General features: G+C 40.8%; 1 protein-coding gene across 1 annotated transcript in view; it reads left to right on the top strand.

Moving 5' to 3' along the window:
- The window catches only part of kcnq1.2 (potassium voltage-gated channel, KQT-like subfamily, member 1.2), a gene marked incomplete at both ends in the record, with an annotated part of 592,759 nt that overhangs the window by 6,162 nt on the left and 568,550 nt on the right, over nt 1-18,047 (top strand). Inside the window, one exon of the mRNA XM_084060875.1 lies at nt 17,086-17,176. Within this exon, the coding sequence (XP_083917001.1) occupies nt 17,086-17,176 (91 nt within the window). The remainder of the gene's footprint in view (nt 1-17,085; nt 17,177-18,047) is intronic.

Genomic DNA, 18,047 nt, shown 5'->3' with positions numbered 1-18,047 from the left:
CAATTTTATGTAGCAACCTATGTGACAATCTGGGGACCCATTCGGTTAAAAAAAAAAGGGGAAAAATGTTTCTTTTTTTCCTTTATTTTTGCCTCTGAAGGCACCACCTCCTTTTTTATGTAAAACAGGAACTCAGTTCGGCTCCTCCCCTTTCTTATTCCACTTCCTCCCAGGTGCTCCTGTTCATTCCTACTAACAACAACACTACTAAATGAGCAGAATCTGTCTTGAGAGATTACCTTTGTGACAGTTCATTGTTACAGTGATGCTGAGTAGGGCTGCACAATTAGGCTAATTGAAAGTAATCAAGACATTTATTTTTATGTCTCACTATTATGTAATTGTGAATCTTGGCAGTTCAAACATCTTATTGCGTCAGCTGTTGCAGCTTTCCCTCGTTTTTTTCTGCATATATTGTAGGTTTTTATTCATGGCCACATGAACCTTAAATTCTTACTGTCCTCACTCACTCCTGGCATTGATGTTTTGAGACTTCGGCTTGTGTCATCTGCCATAATTGCCAATTTTGCAGGAATTCAAACTTTTTCCATTGATGCACTTGTTATTTTATCTCCGGATAAAAGCATCCGCTGGAATGAGAGTAATAACCACATACATAATATGCAAGATTTGCATAAAAGATGTGTTATTTGTGGTTGTGATTTGCCACAATATGGGCTGCTTTGTTTTGTGTATTTTATTACTATTTGGAGGCAGCTACATTATATATTTGCAGCATTAGAGTCCAGTCCAGAATTATTTGGCTATTTAAAACAAAAAATTGTGACATATTCTTTTTTTTAAGCGAACATTTTTAAGTCAAATCTTTGCTTCTTGGGGGTCCATGGAACAAAACAAATTGAGATAGGGGTCTGTGGGCCAAATATATATATAAAAATGTTTTTGTTTCTAAATCCTAACAGTATGTTGCTATATCAGAGGTGCTCCAACTTTTATAATGTCAAGGACCCCTTATTTTAGATTTTTCAAAAATAGCAGGCCGTGCTAATAGCGCTATGAGCCAAAGACATCTTAAAATGACACATATGCGTTCCCAAATCAATACTTTATTATCTTACCATAACTCATAATGTGTGCAACATTATTAGGAATACAGTCTAGTACATTGGTTCTCAAAGTGGGGTCCGGGGACCCCCAGGGGTACTTGAGGGTGTTCCAGGGGGTACCCAGCAAAATGTGTAAATATAGCATCAGAATAATTATGACCTTTTATACTTTGGCTATTCAAAAATAGCAGATATACAAGCTCATAGAGCGGCACCGAGTGCCACGCTATGAGCTTGTAGATCTGCTATTTTTGAAAAATCTTGAAAATTTGTGCAAATCTTTGAATATATATATTTTTTTAAGCGAACATTTGTGACTCAAATCTTTGCTTCTGGGGGTCCCTGGAACAAAATGTTTTTAGATGGGGGTCCGCGGCCAAATACATATCATTTTGGGGGTCCTTGACATGAAAAAGTTTGAGGACCACTGGTCTAGTAGTCTAGAAACCAAGAGTGTCCTCCTGGCTGCATGTTGACGACGTGTCCTTGAGCCAGACAGACACTTAACCCCTATCTGCTCCTGAAGAGCATGTCTGTGTCTGGCATGGTTTCCTCCTCCATGTGTGTGAATGGGTCAAATGTACCTACGTTACACTATGCAGACTATTAACCCATTCAATCTGGCAACGCATGCTGTGTCATTTTATATTTAATACCTATAACCATTATTTTATACTTTGGGCTATTAAAATAGCAATATCTACAAGCTCATAGTGCGGCTCCGAGTGCCGCGGTACGAGCTTGTAGATCTGCTATTTTTGAAAAATCTTGAACGTTTGTGTTGAATTCATATATCATTTTTAAACAACATTTTTAACTCAAATCTTTGCTTCTGGGGGGTCCCTCCCTGGAACAACATATTTTGATGGAGATCGGCGGCCAAAAACATATCATTTTGGGTGGTCCTTGACAAGAAAAAGTTTGAGCACCACTGATATAGAAACAATAGTTTATTCAGAAAAATGAAGACATGTGTTGAGACATTTGACAGTTACAAATGTTCGCTTTAAAAAAATCACGATTAAAAGAAATACCACCGAGTGCCGCGCTATGAGCTTGTAGATCTGCTATTTTTGAATAGCCAAAGAAATAAAAAAAATGACACAGATGCGTTCCCGGACTGAATGGGTTAAGACAATTGCCTTGCAGGTTGATTACACATGGCTGTGCATGATACTGCTTATCCTTTTTGATCTCCTCTAGTTTCTCTCTCTATGTTTCTGTCTGTCTGTCTGTCTGTCTGTCTGTCTGTCTGCCTGCCTGCCTGCCTGTCTGTCTGTCTGTCTGCCTGTCTGCCTGTCTGTCTGTCTGTCTGTCTGTCTGTTTCTACCCCCCCCCCCTCTCTCTCTCTCTTCCACTTTCCATTCATCTTCCAACCTTTAAGGAGTTTTGTCTCTTTTTCCAAGATGATACACTGTAGCTAATCCAGGATGGGATGTCTGTGTTTGTAGCTGATGTGATGTAATCCACCCTGTGTGTGTGTGTGTGTGTGTGTGTGTGTGTGTGTGTGTGTGTGTGTGTGTGTGTGTGTGTGTGTGTGTGTGTGTGTGTGTGTGTGTGTGTGTGTGTGTGTGTGTGTGTGTGCGTGCGTGCGTGCGTGCGTGCGTGCGTGCGTGCGTGCGTGCGTTCAGGGTTACTGTTTGGCTGCTGGCTAGACATGATGATCAGAGGATATTATTTATACTGTACTTGGCTATCAGCTTATCCTAGTTTTAACCATGAGCTAAGGTCATGGTCGGGTCATGATTTGTATGTTTTCATGTTGAGGTCCATAGTCCGTCTCAGGGGATAAAGATGACCACAACATGGTCTCACAAGTGCCGGGAACGGGAGTCGAACCCGCGACACGCTGTCAGGCTGGCATTGCAGCTTAGGGTGCCTGGACCGTCACGCTACAACCCAGCGGCCTCCACATGTTGTTTTAGGTGCTTCAGTCACAAAAGGAAAAACGTCTCCGTTCCGACGCGCCAGAGTCTGTATCCACAAGTCTTAACGGTTTATACACACAGGACTACAGTTTGTGTCGAAATCTAATCACATCTTTATATGTCGACCCGAGTGAGTCAGCTTAAAGGTGTAGTGAAATGAAAAATATGTTTTTCACACTTTTAGAGCATATCCGTGGTCATCATATGGGCATACCTAACAATAGATGCCAAAAAAAATGAAAAAAAAACATTTTTGTGTATTTTTACATCTAAAGTCCCTAAAAAGCCAATCTTAATTACTTCCTGTAAACGAAAACGTGCTGCGTGATGACATAACTCGACCTTCGTGAATATAAATGAATCTTGATTACATGCACCTGTTTGATTCCCATAGCTGCACGTTCTTCAAACACAGCTTTAATTACAGAGATACTCCGTTTTGAATCTCATTGAAGATGAGTGTATTACTCATTTTAAACTTCATCTGCACACTAAAATATGTATCTGAAAACATTATAGGATAGAAATAAGCCAGGTAGTAGCAAACGTGCTTCACTGGCCGTCTCTCTCTCACTTGTAAACAAACACTAGCCGTGTTGCCCACGGCTGAAGTGATTGAGATCCAACGTCCCATAGCCTGAAGGGATGGGACCTTCTGATTGGATTAGAGTCGTTGAACCGACGTTTCAGGCTGAACCTTCAAAATAAAATGACCGAAAATGTCACTTCAGTGCGTCTTTAACAGAGTCGCGGGCCGGGGGGGTGTGGGGGGGGGGAACTTGAGTTGAAACCCAGCGCACAGACATTTCCACTGCTTCTTGGAAACAACCTTGTGAACTAAACATGAATAAGTGATGTGACCATCGGGTCCGGTAGTGCTGACTTAAGTACTCAGCACTCAGAGTGAAGGGAACCTTAAATGTTTAAGATAGCCGTGCTATCAGATTAGCTCATGAACTGTGAGAGATTATTGGCACGGAGCAGTACTGTAGCTATAATGCACCGTACAAGTTTCATGCTTCTTTGTTTGACACATATTTTGAGTTAAGATATTATTAGATTTTTTTTCTCCTGCATTTTTGTGATAGTATTTTCGGGGTACTACTAACAGTAGGGCTGTCACGATTACAAATTTAAGTTGACGATTAATTGTCACTCAACTAATTGCGATTAACAATTTAATTGTGTGTTTGGCATTGAACATTGGAACATATGAATAAAACATATTTCTGTTTGCCTTTTATGCTTCGTAATCAAAACTTGCACAGGGTAGATGACAAATAACTTAAATATATAATATATAATATAATTATATTTAAACATAATTATTGACATTTAAGCATGTTATACTTACAACGCGTAACGTGTTGTAAGCTTGTAGATCTGCTATATCTGCTTTTTTAAATATTTGTAAATGTGTGAACATTTTTCAACATGGAAACGATTATGACGATTTAGCAAAAATAATTGCGATTATCTGAAATAATTGCGATTATCTGAAATAATTGCGATTATCTGAAATAATTGCGATTAGACGTTTATGTAATAATTGTGACAGGCCTAGTAGCAGGGTACCCAGTCAGTGTTGTGGGTTATTGCACAAATAAATCGGAATAAAATGCCCGGAGGCCAGTCTATGACGTCAGTAATATCAGGCATCTCCATATTTGGGCAAAGTTTGTGATTTGTGATTAACCCTTTAAGACCGGGAGAAGCATCTGTGTTATTTTTTGATTTGACTTAAAAAGCATTATTTTACACTTTGGCTATTCAAAAATAGCAGATCTACAAGCTCATAGCGAGTGCTGCGCTATGAGCTTGTATATCTGCTATTTTTGAAAAATCGTAAAAATGTGTGCAAATCTTTGAATATATATATATTTTTAGAGCGAACATTTTTTAACTCAAATCTTTGCTTCTGGGGGATATTTTGAGATGGGGGTTCGCGGCCAAATACATATCATTTTGGGGGTCCTTGACATGAAAAAGATTGAGCACCACTGATATAGAAACATACGTTTTTCAGAATACTGTTGGGATTTAGGAGACATGTAGAATCGGCTTCAGGTCTTAATGGGTTGAAGGAGACAGACAGACAGACAACGTCACATGTATTATAGTGTATGTGTGATTTCATGTCAAGTAGTCTGTGTTCCAAATCAAAGGATTTACCATCTGTTTACATGCATTGTCTGACATCCTCTTATTCTCAACATCCTCTTATTCTTCCTTAATGAACACAACAACTGGGGCTTGTTGCTTCATGTCACGTGTGTCTTGACTCTTGTATGGTGTATAGCCACACTGCTGCTGTATACATTTCCACCTACTTCTTGCATTATGCCAAAGATCCATAATAGAGCAGTGGTTCCCAAACTGGGGGTCCCCAATTTTTGGGGGAGAGGGTAGGGACGTGCACAGATAGACTCTAGGTGGCGCTAGAGCACCTGCCCTTTGCCCTCTTGACCAGAAGTGCCCTTTTTTTCCCAGTTTACAGCAGGAGTCTTCAACAGGGGGTCCGGGACCCCTAGGGGGTCCTCAGAGTTACTACAGGCGGTCCGCCAAATCTTTATGTGATATGATTTTTCTTTTTACCATAACCACTCGAAACCTAGCATCCCTTTTCTGAGGAGAACTTTAGCCAAAAATAGCAGATCTACAAGCTCGGCTTGTAGATCGGCTATTTTTGGCAAAGAGGTATAGGTGTAGAGGGAAAAAAGAGCAGACCAAGTAAACAAAAAAAAGTATAATTTACTTGAGCACCTGCCCCTCAAAATTTCTGTGCACGCCACTGCTTGTAGTAATATAGTAATATTTTTCTCTAGAACCGGGTCAAACTAAATGTAATGCCTCAACTCCTACAATTCCAAGTGCTTGTTAGGATGGGGGGTTCCCTGTTCCAATATGATTATTTTGGGGGGTCGCGGCCTGAAAAGTTTGGTCCATATTATAATAGAGAAGATAATACAGCATTCCAGGCCTCACCAATGGTATGAAATGGTGCACATTTGGGGTATCCTAAGTGGACACAGTGATGAACAATGATGATTTCCTCCTGATCTCTGTCTGTCAGAAAAATACCATTTTGATGTTTGTACCATGTTTGGAACGCATGTGCCTTGAGAAGAACGGGTCCAATGTTTAGCCTACTTCAGTGTGGAAGCATCTGTTCTAATCTGTCATGTCAAGTCAAATTAACCCATTCAATCCGGGAAAGCATCTGTGTGTCATTTTAAGATTTCTTTGGCTATTAAAAAATAGCAGATCTACAAGCTCATAGTGCAGCACCGAGTGACCTACGTTTTTCATTCCAATATTTGCTTCTGGGGGTCCCTGGAACAAAATATTTTGAGATGGGGGACTGCGGCCAAATACATATAATTTTGATGGTCCTTGACATGAAAAAGTTGGAGCACCTCTGATATAGAAACATACTGTTAGTATTTAGAACATTTTTAGATATGTATTTGACCGTGGACCCCCATCTCAAAATATTTTGTTCCGGGGACCCCCAGAAGCAAAGATTTGAGTTCAAAATGCTTTTCAAATTCGCTTAAAAAAAAAAAAAAATCACGATTAAAAAAAATAGCAGACCTACAAGTTTGTAGATCTGCTATTTTTGAATAGCCAAATAAATCTTTAAATTACACAGATGCGTTCCCGGTCTCAATGGATTAATATGTGTTTGGCTGAGGACCCCCATCTGAAAAGGTTTTGTGCTACAGTAGGAACTTTGAAGGATTTTTTTTTGCTGGGTCCTCAGGTCCTCAAATGAGTGATGGGTGATTCTGATGGACAAGCAGACTAGTGTCACTGTGCTACCTCCATCACTGTTCACACTGCACAGTGCTATCACTACTGTGTGTGTGTGTGTGTGTGTGTGTGTGTGTGTGTGTGTGTGTGTGTGTGTGTGTGTGTGTGTGTGTGTGTGTGTGTGTGTGTGTGTGTGTGTGTGTGTGTGTGTGTGTGTGTGTGTGTGTGTGTGTGTGCGATGTCATGTCATGCATGTGTATGCATTTGATATGGAGGATCTGTCTGTTTATGTATGTGTGTAGGGTATGGTCTGTGTGTAAGTCCATGTCTGTAGATGTTTTTGAAGGAAACTACTGTAGCCTATAATGACATGTCTTATAGGGATGCTGTGTGTGTGGACACATGTTCCTATAGTATCTATAATGACATGTCTTATAGGGATGCTGTGTGTGTGGACACATGTTCCTATAGTATCTATAATGACATGTCTTATAGGGATGCTGTGTGTGTGGGCGCATGTTCCTATAGTATCTATAATGACATGTCTTATAGGGATGCTGTGTGTGTGGACACATGTTCCTATAGTATCTATAATGACATGTCTTATAGGGATGCTGTGTGTGTGGACACATGTTCCTATAGTATCTATAATGACATGTCTTGCTGTGCTGATGCTGATGCTGTGTGTGTGGACACATGTTCCTATAGTATCTATAATGACATGTCTTATAGGGATGCTGTGTGTGTGGACACATGTTCCTATAGTATCTATAATGACATGTCTTAGGCTGAAGGGATGTAAGAGTCAGTAATGCAGCTGTTTGCTTTTAATCACCTCCCTCCCAGAGGTTCTGGCCAGTATAAATACACTCACCTTTTAATGGTTTGAGACCGACCCAGTAAAGCCCACAGCATACTGTGTGTGTGTGTGTGTGTGTGTGTGTGTGTGTGTGTGTGTGTGTGTGTGTGTGTGTGTGTGTGTGTGTGTGTGTGTGTGTGTGTGTGTGTGTGTGTGTGTGTGTGTGTGTGTGTGTGTGTGTGTGTGTGTGTGTGTGTGAGAGAGTGAGACTGTGTGTGACTGTGTGGCATCATGGATCAGGACTTGTCCTTTTGTTATTGTTCAAACGTACTGTATGCTTCATTCATATCCAAAGTAATGTGCAGTGTGGAAGAGAGAGAGGTGAACAGGAGAGTGCAGGCAGGGTGGAACGGATGGAGGGAACAAGTGTCAGGAGTTTATCTGTGACAGAAGGGTGCCAGCAAGAGTGAGAGGAAAGATATATGAGACTATAGAGAGACCAGCCATGCTGTACGGCTTGGAAACGTTGGCACTGACGAAAAGACAGGAGGCGGAGCTAGAGGTGGCAGAATTAAAGGGATTCTAGGTAACTTTAAGCCTAAATTAAAAAATATCTATATATACATATTTTGCATTTTTGCCGCGCTACGAGCTTGTAGATCTGCTATTTTTGAAAAATCGTGAAAATGTGTGCAAATCTTTGAATATTATACTGTTTTAAAGAGAACATTTTTAACTCAAATCTTTGCTTCTGGGGGCCCCTGGAACAAAACATTTTGACATTTGGTGGCCAAATACGTATCATTTTTGGGGTCCTTGACATGAAAAAGTTTGAGCACCACTGATATAGTCATAGAAACATACGTTTTTGAGCGGTGCAACCACTCCCACAGTATAAGTGGGTTTAGGACCAATCCGCGGTGAAAGTTTTTCTTTCCGTCGTGAAAATGTGTCTTTCGCTGTGACGCCATGCTGTGGAAAACACGCCCATTGGCTAAGCTTCGCAGGACGTACTCTGTGATTCGCTAGCGAGACGCATGATGATATTAATAACTCATAAATATCACCGCTCACTTCACACTGGGTGTGATTTTTTTCAGAAACCTGTTGGGATTTAGAAGGCTTCAGGTCTTAATGTATCATCTGACGGTGTCACACGCCAACAACAGTGTGATGGTTGTGGGCTTGTAATTTAGAGCCAGTGTTTTTTGGTAGACAACACGATGCCTGTTGGGAACGCATGCCCCTCCGGTTATGTAAACCCGTTGTACCCGTTGTCAGAGTACTTAATGCCAGAGTTCTCAAATTCTGCCCGAACTTTGTATTGGCCAGTTCACACGGGTTGTTGTACAATGTTCTGGTTGTTGACCCTTTGTGTAACGGTGAGGAGACGAGGGCAACAGCTGACCTAATACGATTGAATTCCAACCTATCCATGACCTATGACCTATGTCACTGCCACTAGTCATCAGGTTCGGGGACCACCAAGGGTCCAAATGGAGATAGTACAAATTGAACCAAATGAACGGGTCCATTTGGCTCCATTTGTACACTCTCAGACATAAAGGTAGGGGAAGTGATATGTTTTGGTAATTTCATTTATTTTTGTTAAAAAGGTTATAGTACTATATTGTGATAGTAATCATTGCTACAGAGTGTTTGTTCAGTCACAGGGGTCTAGTAAACAGAATATAGTACATTTTCAGGTAGGTGACAAAATGTAAGCCAATCAGGAGAGAGCACTGAAATTTTTGTTTAATAAAGAGCTGGTGAGACATGGAGACTCCTTTTACCGAACAAATACTCTATAGCAATGAGTACTATCACAATATAGAGCTATTTAACATTTATTTTAACCAAAGAAAATCACTTATCCTACCTTTAAATTGCAAAGAAACTTGTTACTAACGTTTTCAAATATTTTTTTCTTATTTGCCTCTGAGATGTAGTGTACCACTTTTTTTTTTTTTAAGTAAAAGTACCTCAAAACTGCACTTACTGTATGTACAGTACTTGAGTAAATGTACTTAGTTACTTTGCACCACTGGTAAAGGCACGATGTTTAACATTCATAAATAAAGACATGGTATAGAGGTCTTCATCATAAATAAAGACATGGTATAGAGGTCTTCATCATAAATAAAGACATGGTATAGAGGTCTTCTTCATAAATAAAGACATGACATAGAGGTCTTCTTCATAAATAAAGACATGACATAGAGGTCTTCTTCATAAATAAAGACATGACATAGAGGTCTTCTTCATAAATAAAGACATGACATAGAGGTCTTCTTCATAAATAAAGACATGACATAGAGGTCTTCTTCATAAATAAAGACATGACATAGAGGTCTTCTTCATAAATAAAGACATGACATAGAGGTCTTCATAAATAAAGACATGACATAGAGGTCTTCTTCATAAATAAAGACATGGCATAGAGGTCTTCTTCATAAATAAAGACATGACATAGAGGTCTTCTTCATAAATAAAGACATGACATAGAGGTCTTCATAAATAAAGACATGACATAGAGGTCTTCTTCATAAATAAAGACATGACATAGAGGTCTTCTTCATAAATAAAGACATGACATAGAGGTCTTCTTCATAAATAAAGACATGACATAGAGGTCTTCATAAATAAAGACATGACATAGAGGTCTTCATAAATAAAGACATGACATAGAGGTCTTCATAAATAAAGACATGACATAGAGGTCTTCTTCATAAATAAAGACATGACATAGAGGTCTTCATAAATAAAGACATGACATAGAGGTCTTCTTCATAAATAAAGACATGACATAGAGGTCTTCTTCATAAATAAAGACATGACATAGAGGTCTTCATAAATAAAGACATGACATAGAGGTCTTCATAAATAAAGACATGACATAGAGGTCTTCATAAATAAAGACATGACATAGAGGTCTTCTTCATAAATAAAGACATGACATAGAGGTCTTCATAAATAAAGACATGACATAGAGGTCTTCTTCATAAATAAAGACATGACATAGAGGTCTGAGGATCTTCAGATTACAGAGATGCTCCTTCCTCTCTGTGACTTGTATGTGTGCTAATCCAAACTGCAGCCACACAAACAGGAGTACAGTACAGTACAGTACAGTACAGTACAGTACAGTACAGTACAGTACGGTACAGTACGGTACAGTACAGTACAGTGTATGAATGTAAGGACCCATCAAATGCTGCCCTTACTGCACTTTTTTCACTCCTGGTGTCAGTTAGTTAGTAAATTAAATGAGTTATTTAAAATACGTAAAAGTGCATAAGACTGTTTGCCAGTAAACTGCAATGCTGCTGCTGCCTGATGCTGCTACTTGTGTCATAGTATGTTATGTGTAGTTGTCTTTTTTAGTCCCAGGGGGTCCCCAGCTAAATGATGGATAGTTATGAACCAAATCGACCCTTATGGGTCTGTAACTCTGAGAGCGTACAAATGTGTACACTCTCAGAGTTATATTAACGTTTTTTACAATATAAATTGGGGTCCCAGAGATAGAAAAAGTTTGAGAACCACTGTCGTAGAGCGTTGGTTCTCAAAGTGGGGTCCGGGGACCCCCAGGGGTACTTGAGGGGGTTCCAGGGGGTCCCCAGCTAAATGATGGACAGTGACCAAATGGACCCTTATGGGTCTGTAACTCTGAGAGTGTACAAATGGAACCAAATGGACCCTTATGGGTCTGTAACTCTGAGAGTGTACAAATGGAACCAAATGGACCATTTGGTTCCATTTGTACACTCTCAGAGTTAAATTAACATTGATTTTACAATATGAAGTGGGGTCCCAGAGACATACATGCCATTAAATGGGGGTCCGTAGCCTAATGCATGTCAAACTGGGGGTCCTTCGAAATTAAAATGGTTGAAAATCACTGCTAGAGAGCCGTAAAAATCTTCTATTATGGGGGTCCCTGGCTTAGCTTTTCAAATGGGGGTCCGCGGGCTAATAAGTGTCTATTTGGGGGTCCTTGGCATGAAAAAGTTTGAGAACCACTGTCCGACGTAGAGGACCACAATGTAAATAAGCCTCAGGGCTTTATTGTGTTTTTATCCTGACATTGTGTCTGTTATACGTATATACTGTATAGAAGTGCTCCTTCCTTTTATCACCAAATACATTCACGTCTATCCAGCCCTATATGGATTTAATGAACATTGGGACTTTATCATGTGATTACTGAGGCTGTTTATAGCAGAGCAAGATTGTAATCTTTCTGTCTGGTCCAATATGAGGGGGGGGGGGGGGGAGGGGATTATTGTTTTTATACGAGAGCAATTGCAACAGATCTTTAGGCTGTACTGTAGGCATGCTGTATGCAACAGAGGCCTGTGACCTGTAGGATTTGTGGGACAGATAAAATGCAACGTAAAAAAAATACATAATATCCCTGGATAATATTTCATTGCAACTGAATTTTAAGTGGATTTCTTTATAGTGGGCTCTCATTTCTTGACTTCCCTGAAAACTGTCATTTCAAATAGAGTGTGCTTTGCATTGTGGACTGGAAATACATCTTTGGTTTAACCTAAATGAAAAACAAGTCACATGACATTGGGTATTTTAAGGTAAAATAAGTTCAGCATTATAAACTGTCATGATGTCATGACTCCGCTGTGAACCTTTTGTTATTTGAAATACATGTAAGGAGATGGATTATTAGGGCCTGTTGTATCTGCAACGTAAACCTATCATCCTGTAAACGTCAACCAGTTTCATCCAGTTCTATAATGCTATGCTGCTTTTATTACAGGTGCTCATGCAGTGTATCGTCTGTCAGGTGGAAACCTCATATGTCCAAAAATGTTGAACGATATCTTGTAGACTATAGAGGCAGATGACTGTTTCATCAGACCCATGTGTCTGTCTGTGAGGGGTAATCCTCCTTCAGGGCCTAACCCAGTCCTCTCCCCACCCAACCCTCTACCCATCGAAAAACTAACTTTCACCCGCTGATTTACACCTGTAAAACTTGTGATGTGACAATCTGATTCATCCAATCCTTTGACTTGCACATATTGGTGAGCTTTGGGCACAAACAAAGTTTGAAAACCACCGCTCTGCCCACACAACCCTGTAGCCACACAGCCCTCTACCCTCTACCAGTGTTCATTTTGACAGCACACTTTGATACAGCTTCAGTAATAGTCTTTAGAGTAAAATTCCATACTCATATTTTAGTCATTTGACTAAATATGACGCGTCACAGCGCAGAGTACAACAGCCGCACACAACCAAACATAAAATGACTTGTCTTAGTTCTACTGGATCTCTTCTCCACTATAGTCCCTACCTAACATTTTAGTCAAATTGTTATTTGTTGACGAAATTGTCAATATATTTAGTCATAGTTTTAGTCATCTAGTCATAGTTTTTATTGAGTTTTTGTCAGTGGAAAAAAGGTAGTCGATGATTTTTTTTGTCATAGTTTTAGTCACCGACCCACACACACTCTCACGCACACACACACACACACACACACACACACACACACACACACACACACACACACACACACACACACACACTCTCACACGCACGCACGCACGCACACACACACACACACACACACACACACACACACACACACACACACACACGCACACACGCACACGCACACGCACACGCACACACACACACTCACACACAGATGGACCACTGGGAGGGCATGATTGTGGAGCGCCACCACATATCTTATATCCACACAGATGAATAATGAATGAATCATCATCAGTTCACAGAGAGGAGTTTACCTAAGCACAGGTGTTGTGTGATTATTCATCAATCATTAATCCACAGAGAAGAGTTGACCCTAAGTGCAGGTGTTGTGTTAATGACACACAGTCTGGCATCACAGTCTGCTCCACATTGATGATAGACAGGAATGGACTATAGACATGTTGACCTTTTCAGAACTCCATTTTATAGCTCCTGTGCACAACCTTTTTCATTTCCACAACCCATTCAATCACAGGCATCTGTGTCATTTTAGATGTCTTTGGCTGTTCAAACATCGTGAAAAGTTGGACAAAATCTGTAGGAGGAGGAGCAAAAAGGGTGTTTTGAAGAAAATTCAAAATGACGGAAAATCTATACAGACACAAATGGGCGTCTGTATAGATTTCACTATATGGGGAGTCAGTTGACATTTAGATTCTACGACCTACGGTTCAAGAGTTATGGGCCAAGACCTAAACTGGGCTGTTATAAGTCAATGGGAAAAATGTATTCACTAATACATTAATATAAATTAAACTATACAACATATCAGCAAAATGGAAGCACATGATTCCCGATGAAGCCGGTCGATTTGACATATGGCTCCAGTGTGTCCCGCAAAAACTGTGGGAGGAGTATCTATAAAGAATACATAAAGAAACACAAAGTCGCCCAAGTACTATAGCGTGTTGCCCTTTTGGGCAAACACACTAATAAAGATTCAGTTAGGGGCAGAGCACGCATGCAGAAGTTCCATAATCTTTCAAAATTCCAAAATTGCGAAAATAGCAGATATACATGCTTGCATCGGATTGTGATGCATTGGGAGCTTCTAAATCTGCAATTTCTTAAGCCCGCCCTATACAAAGAAATATAGGATATAAGGCTTACAGTAAGTGATTATGACTCTCCCCCCCCCCCCCCCCACACACACACACACACCCTTGCCCTGCCTAGGGACTTGACCTGCATTTGATCTTGATCTCATATATGAATACATATAATGTGCAATCTATCACAGTAAGAGCAGCATGGTAGTTACAGTATGTATATGTACTGATTATCAACAGTAACAGGTCATGGGTCAATACAATATATACAATATTATAGAGAGCTTGATCGTTTTGGCGTACGCACACATTTACTTACTAGGATGACATGTAAAAGCACTCAGAAGCTTCTCTGGATTATGTGACGGTGTGACAGACACAATTGATTCTATATCATGCTTAATCCATTCTTAATACATTGGGGCGGGTCCAAGCCAAGTCCAAGCAAAAGCCTTTATGAATGTCATACCCTAACCCGTCCTGTGTATGAATGGAGGAATGTTGTGCACACAGGTGCAGGTGCTGTAAATCCTTTCTAAGGTCAGGAATGGTCTTTGAATGAACTGCTTGAAAATGCTCACATTTAGTGAATCAGTACAGATATTCTGTGACATGTTCTCACACAAATAGTGCAATGCTACATCAGGGCAATATTAAATGAGAGAGGTGTGGAGTGCTGGAAAATCCTTATGAACAGGACTCTGGTCTACCCGCTCCAACCTGCTGACGTTTCGTCAGATTACTTCCACTGTCCGCACGCCTCGTTGACATCTGGTCCTCCGGATTTATTTAATCTTTTGTATTTGATCTAAACTATCTATCTAGTCTGTCTATCTCTGTGTATCTATCAATCAATAGATCCAGAGAAACAGGTCTCAACTAGAAAAAGTGCTCCTCGGAGCACAGGTCTCCGCCAGGTCAGGTACGTTATTCTGGCCTCCTGGTGGCGCTATAATAGGCCAATGTGAAAAGGGTGCCATTTATTCTTAGGTCTTTCACGGCAATCAGACACTGCATTCATGATTTGAGGCATTTTGTTCCAAAAATGTGTTTTGCTAAATTAGACCTGCTGGTGGCGCTATAACAGGCCAATGTGAAAAGGGTGGCATTTCTTCCTCGGCCTAGTGGGAATGTGTGTGTGAAATTTCACGGAAATCGCAAGCTGCATGCATAGTTTGAGGCAATTTGTTCAAAACGGACCAATCCTGCAAACTTTGGAAGCCAACCATAAGGCAATCAGGATGGAATATGGGAAATCGGACAGATCCGTGTTGATCTCATGACTATAGAGATACTGTGTACCAATTTGCATGACATTTGGATGAAATCTGTAGGAGTAATGTAAAAAAATGTGTTTTGCACAAATTGGCCTCCTGGTGGCGCTATAACAGGCCCATGTGAAAAAATTGGGGCAGAGGTTCTGAATTGGCATCCAGGGAGTGTGTGTGCACAGTTTCGGAGCGAACGGACCAACGGTGCCGGAGATTAGCTGGTAACACACAGACAGGACACACACACGGACGGACGGAAGGACGGACGGAGGGTAAAACACACTCTCTCGCCATGCCTTTCGGCCTGGCGGAGACAACAACACACAGACATATACGTCTAGTGACCACTTTTTAAATTTTTATCTAATCTATGTCTGTGTGCTTGTCTGCTACATGTGCCAGTTGCAGCCCTACGTCTCAAGTCTGCACATAGTTTAGATGCGTGCACCCCTGGGTATGGACTAGAGCAGGGGTCTTCAACGTTTTTCAGGCCATGGACCCCTTAGCTGAGAGAGAAATTAAGTAGGGACTGTAAAAGTTGACCAAAGCGCCCAAGGCTCCAAAAACGAAAAAACATTTTTTTTGTGTTTTATTTTTCTCAACCTCAACAAACACTCCAATGCAGCAGATGAACAGTGAACACCTTTTAACTCAAAATAAAAACTAAATATAACTTGCAAAAAATGTAAACCCTCAAAGTACAACCAAAGACAACAAACCATACAGTGTCCTGCACAAACAGGCTATCCCTTAACTAAGGGCCCTGGGAGCTCTGTCTCCCAGCTGTTAACGCTTTGCCTGCCCAAGTACTACTCCCTGTCTGTCCCTTGCAGCCTCCTTTTATATAGGGAGTGGATCCTACCACAAGTACAGACTCCAATTAGCCATCAATTAGCTTTTACAGACATTCCCCATACCACAGGAATAATCTAACTTTTAAATAAATGTTGTACAACACAAATGAATCGCATATTTGGCGCCAATATAGTCAAAAAGGACTTTAACAACAAGAACGCTGTTAAACACATATACTGTACACACACACCCCTTCTCCTCTACAGTACTTGGCACGTTCCACCCCTTCTTAAACCAAATGGACTGGTCCTGCTCTGTTTGGGCAGTTCCAAGTCACATTCAGAGGGTGATGGTACCGCAGAGGAAACACCAGAGGTGACAAACAAACATTTCAGCTCGGTTCCAATAAACAGTGTTTAAATAAACATAAAGTCTGAACCCCTGAAGTCTGTGTGTTATTTCTACATTGAATGAATACAGGTAAACATCATGTCATGCTACAAACTGTCACTTCCCTCTTAGCGTGGCTGTGTATAATAGGGCACAGGCTGCCCCCTTGACAGGGACCCTCTACTATTCAAATATTTCTTAGATGGTTTCATAGGCTTGTTTGACATCACTATCATCAGTGTTATTGTGTATTGTTCAGACATTTAACCACTTAAACCCACAATACTTTGTAAACTTGACCATGGTCTGTTCTTTTTTCCAAAAATAAATAGCCAATCTACAAGCTCACAACAATGCCTCGCAGGCGTTGTTGTGAGCTTGGACTAGAGCTTGGACTATAATAAAAGTGTGACTTTGACAGGCTGTGATGATGTTGTGTTGTTTCTCCTGCAGGTTTGTCATGGTCCTTTGACAGGCTGTGATGATGTTGTGTTGTTTCTCCTGCAGGTTTGTCATGGTCCTAGTGTGTCTGATCTTCAGTGTCCTGTCCACCATCGAGCAGTATGCGGACTTCGCCACCGGGACCCTCTTCTGGATGGTGAGTGGATCCGTCCAGCGGGATGCATGGATTTACTCCTTTGACACTGTTTCACAAAGCACACATTAGGACAACGTTTTTCAGTCGTGAGATTATCATTTTTTTTGCTTTAATCCATGAGGACGAAACGTCCCAAAGACTGTGTTCACACTGTCAACCCAAAGCTGAGTATTTAACGAACAGCATAAAAACCCACATGGAAACTGATGTTTGTGAATCAGATTTGAACCACATTCCTTAGTGGTTTGAAATGTGATTCAAAATCAGATTTTTCCTAATTTTACATAAAATCCTCAGTATTTCTTTAACTCTGAGAGTGTCCCGCAAGAGTCCATTTGTTTCATCCTCAGAGTTTCAGACCCAAAGGTGTTGATTTGGACCCTTGGTGGTTTGATTGATTGAATACTGTATCAGTCATAAATGTAAACAGCTTGTGGTACAGTCACACATTAAGGCTTAAAGGACGACACAAAAAGGTCCTGGGGCCTTGTTTCCATTGTGGCCCTACGTATTCAATTCATCATGATGACCTGACATTGAGTAATGGTTAAACCCTTGCCAGGCAGCTCATATGTCTTTTTATTGTGTGTGTGTGTGTGTGTGTGTGTGTGTGTGTGTGTGTGTGTGTGTGTGTGTGTGTGTGTGTGTGTGTGTGTGTGTGTGGGGGGGCCTTAAGGCCATCTATAAGAAGGGTTTGTGTGTCTGTACGTAGGTGTCCTCACATAGACCAAGTCACAGCTCACCACGCTGCATGCTTAGCTTTGACACCACAAATCAGAAGCGTAACGGTGGCTACACGGCCCGCGTTAAATAATGCAACGGAACAGACATACACACCACGAAACACAGCTGGAGATAACGATTTGTTGTG

The sequence above is a fragment of the Gymnoscopelus microlampas genome (assembly GCF_963454915.1).
Source record: "Gymnoscopelus microlampas genome assembly, chromosome: 6".
Taxonomy (NCBI): domain Eukaryota; kingdom Metazoa; phylum Chordata; class Actinopteri; order Myctophiformes; family Myctophidae; genus Gymnoscopelus; species Gymnoscopelus microlampas.
This window is presented reverse-complemented; position numbering and strand designations above follow the sequence as displayed.